The sequence below is a fragment of the Myotis brandtii genome, unplaced genomic scaffold, assembly GCF_000412655.1.
Source record: "Myotis brandtii unplaced genomic scaffold, ASM41265v1 scaffold463, whole genome shotgun sequence".
NCBI lineage: Eukaryota > Metazoa > Chordata > Mammalia > Chiroptera > Vespertilionidae > Myotis > Myotis brandtii.
Genome location: NW_005367694.1, coordinates 3,195,717 through 3,200,001, shown reverse-complemented (window position 1 = coordinate 3,200,001; position 4,285 = coordinate 3,195,717). Strand labels below are relative to the sequence as shown.

Genomic DNA, 4,285 nt, shown 5'->3' with positions numbered 1-4,285 from the left:
GGTCTGCGCTGGCGGAAGCGGGTCCGGAGGAACCGATTTCTCCAGAACGCTCCTCGGCGCGCGCTAGGCCAGAACCCGCAAATGAAGTCGGAGCCTCGGGTCTTCCGCTGCTGCCTCGGAAGTAACCCTGCCCGGAAGTTACGTCACGGCGCCGACTAACGTAAAGCACGGCGCCGGCTGACGTAAACCTCAGTCACTCGCGACAGCGTGCGTAGCAGAGGACCGAGAAGGTTGGGCTGAGGCAGGAACCGGCGGAAACCCTCCCAGCGCGAACCTCGGGCTCCCACCGCCCTCGGCTGTCAACACCAGCTTTTACACTTGGTACCCGCAATATTTCAGTGATGGCAAAGGAATGTTACATATTTATTTCCGCGTTGTTTGACTTTTGGGTCATCAGAGAGCATCTTCGTGCACAAAGCTTTTTCCATACAGGGTTGTTTAGAGGCTGGGTCTGGTGCTCCAAACATTGTAATGTTATCAAGCAACTCATCGGTCACTTCGTTATTCAGAAGAATATGTAGTTCCTATTAGGGCAGAATGTTTAGGAAACTTATTTAAGGGGGAGAGCCAGGCGGTAAAGGGGCAATATTCATACAGTGGAGTCAGTTTTATCTCAGGCAGGTAGTGGATGATATGGCAGCACCCAGTTAGGGAAGGCGGAGGTGGTAGGGAAGGCTTCTTAAAAAAAAAAAGTTTTTATTGATTTCAGAGAGGAAGGGAGAGGGAGAGAGAGACAGAAACATCAATGATGAGAGAGAATCACTGAGCGGCTGCCTCCTGCACACCCCACACTGGGAATGGAGCCCGCAATCCGGGCTTATGCCCCGACTGGGAATTGAACCGAGAACTCCTGATTCCTAGGTCGATGCCCAACCACTGAGCCACCCAGTTGGGCAGGAAGGCTTCTTGAATGTGCCCAGGCTGACTCTGAAGAGAGAGGAACAGGAGGGCATCGTGGGCACTGGGGACAGCATATTCTAAGGCTTAGCATCGTGAGAAGCATAGAAAATGCAAGTAGTTGATTAGAGTGAAAGATGTACCAGTACGTGGAGAGGGGCGAGAGGACTGAAGGGGTAGGCAGTGTTTGGATCGCAAAGGGTCATGTGTACCAATCTGAAGAGTTAGACTTTTACCAATGACAATAGGAAGCCAATAATGAATGTGTATGTGTCAATCCCTTTGCTTGTTTTAGGTAAACTTATCCAACTTTGTCAGGAACAACATATTTTTTCTACATACCCATATGAAAAAGGGTATAATAATGTGCACCTTTAAAAATAAATATCAAATGAGAGATAGTTGGTATTGTGGGCTGAGTATGGCTTTGGGAGTCAGGTAAGGTTCCATTAAATACAGGCACAGGGATGGGAGTGATCAGATAAGATGGGGTGATGAGTCAGAGGAGAGAGAGAAGGGGCTCACCAGCATTTTACTTAAGTGGTTGCTCGTCAGCGGTTGGCTCCAAGTGGATGTATAGTCTCCCTGGGCTATGAAAAGCACACCTGTACCCATTAAGAGTTGTGAAGGAGTCCACAGCCTAAAGTTCCAGCCCTTGGTTAAGTGAGTCCCTGATTTAAATGATGAAAAGGTGTATCTGCACACCTCATGGCTCCAGCCATGGCTGGTGCATGGCCCAGACCTTGTTCTACACTGTCCTGAAGCCCCAAGAGCATGTTGCAAGTTCCTGCCATCATGTTCTCCTGCCCACTTTGCAGGCCACAGGGGGCCTGGCCAAGTTTGATGACTCACAAAGCAAGCTGGGCATACTCCTAGGGTCTCAGGCCACACCAAAGTGTTCCCAGGGATTTCTTATCTTTTTGTTTTGTTTTGTTTTCTTCTTTGGATTTCATATCTTTATTCTCCTACCAGCTTACCCCACTGCTGAGTACATATGCCTGAAGGGCTATGGAGTACATACAGAGAGAAGAAGCTGCCTCCATTAATAGCCTCCAGAACAGCGGTTCTCAACCTGTGGGTCGAGACCCCTTTGGCGGTCGAATGACCCTTTCTCAGGGGTCGCCTAAGACCATCCTGCATATCAGATATTTACATGACGACTCATAACAGTAGCAACATTACAGTTAGGAAGTAGCCACGAAAATAATTTTATGGTTGGGTCACAACATGAGGAACTGTATTTAAAGGGCCAGAAGGTTGAGAACCACTGCTCTAGAACCTTCTTTCCTTATAGAATGTCTACACTTTAATTTTAGTTGTAGCTTTCCCCCCCCTTATATTATGCTCTAGATCTAATTTTTTAGTTCTCTGACTTTTCAGCTCTAATTTTCAGATTTGTTTCCATGTGTTGATTATATCTTCTCACACGCTACAGGATATATAATTCAGCGGAATCCGAGCTTAGCAATTCTAGAGGAGATATATTTTTTTATGATAGTGTGTGAGGCTTGTGAGGAAGGAGAAAGACTTTTACCCGTAAAATTTCTTGCTCTGCGGTTTCTTCACTATGGGTTTTCATCACTCACCTGGCGAGTGAGGTGTTTAGGTTTTGAGGGTTCTAAGCCAGCTAATAAAGTCATGAAATCGACCACCGTGTCAATGTTGTGCTTCTGGATGGTCGTGTCCTTCAACACACATAAGACACTCAACCAGCTAAAAGAGATGAGCTCAGAGATGTTGGCTCGGAGGAAAAGAAGGATCACGTTGAGGTCATTGATGGGGCACCCCAGCATCTTCCTGCTGAGGAGGTCAAATGCTGGGAGCATCTCGTAGATAGACAGGAGTCGTTTGTCCCACCGACATAGCCGAGTGAGGTTGTAGATGATCACAGGCACCAGGAGGGTGTATGTTGCTATAATGGAGAGACTAACAATCTGGAAAACAGACAGGGAGGTCAGTCGGCAGGTGATGAGGTCGGGGATGTCGGTCTCATTGCTTAGCAGCTCTGTCTTGACAGAACAACTGAACTCCTTTTGGAAGAAGATATCCAGGTGGAAGTGGCCCAGGTACAGGTAGGTGGCTGAGGTGAAGAGGAGCCAGAGGGAGTTCCTCAGGAGGTAGGTAGCCACTAGTGAGTGTGAGCGCTGCTTACACGCCAGGTACCGCTCCAGCAAGGGGAACTCAAAGTATCGTTCTGTGCGGGCCCTGGGCAGGGGAAAGAGAGGAGGCAAGGTGAGGAGGGCCCGTTGAGAACTGTATCCAAAGTAACAGACTCTGTGTATCCAACATGGCATTCTCAACCATGAAAACCTGCCTTCTCTGAGCATAACCACCCTCCTCCCAAAAGGAGGGAATAAGTAAGTACATCTTCACTCCCCAAGCATTGAGTGCAATGCAGTAAACCCGGTGAATGATCCATGAGGAATAAATTGCCACAAGGGATCTCTGCCCAGCAAGGCAGAATAAACCTCTAAGCAGAAGAAGTGGGATTCTTAGGAAGCAGTAAGGCTTATTAAATTAGCACTGGACTGGGAGTCTAAATAGCCTGTTCTGGTTCATGGTCTGAGTACTCTGTGATTTTTTTATACCAGTTCATTTAGTTTATAAAAATAAATGTGTGCCCTCGCTGGTTTGGCTCAGTGGATAGAGCGTCGGCCTTCAGACTGAGGGGTCCCGGGTTTGATTCCCATCAAGGGCACATGCCGAGGTTTCGGGCTCCATCTCCATTAGGGGGCGTGCAGGAGGCAGCCAATCAATGATCCTCTCTCATCATTGATGTCTCTAGCTCTCCCTTTTCCTTCCTCTCTGAAATCCATAAAATATATATTTTTAAATTCCTTAAAAGTAAATGTGCTAGCAAGTACTTGTTGAGAGCTGTGACATTCAGGCACATGTAAGCCAGTCTCTGTTCTGAAGGAGCTTATAGTCTGGCTTGTGGGGAAGAGGCAGATAAGCTACGCATACATGAAATAAAAATAGCACTTGATTTGTTGTTAAAACGATGACTGCAAACCATGCTAGTTGTCAGTTAGGACAGAGGATAACCGTAGGGGCTGGAGTGGCCAGAAAACTTTATGGAGAATATTGTCTTAGACTTGGCCTTCAAGAGGCAGATAGGTTTCAGAAAAGAGTGTGTGCACAATCCCGAGACAGAATGTGGTTTCAAATCTTAGCTCAACCATCCTCTTGGTGGGGCCCACCCTGGCCATTCTATTTAAAACCGTGCCACTCCACAGCCTCCCGGCTTTTCTGACCACCCCCACCCTTACCCTGCTCACTGTTTTTCTTCACACCACTTATTTTCTACCATGTAATTATGTGTTATGATTATTTGCTGTCTTGTCTTCCCTTGATAGAATTAAGCCCAGAATGGGGAGGTGTAGCTTTT

The 4,285-nt window shown here is 47.3% G+C and overlaps 1 protein-coding gene across 1 annotated transcript in view; it reads right to left on the bottom strand.

Annotated features, from left to right (window-relative positions):
• Positions 1–2,111: 2,111 nt before the first annotated feature.
• Positions 2,112–4,285, bottom strand: part of PANX3 (pannexin 3) — a 7,982-nt gene continuing 5,808 nt past the window's right edge. The window contains exon 4 of the mRNA XM_005875553.2: positions 2,112–3,102. Within this exon, the coding sequence (XP_005875615.1) occupies positions 2,463–3,102 (640 nt within the window). The 3' untranslated portion in view covers positions 2,112–2,462. The remainder of the gene's footprint in view (positions 3,103–4,285) is intronic.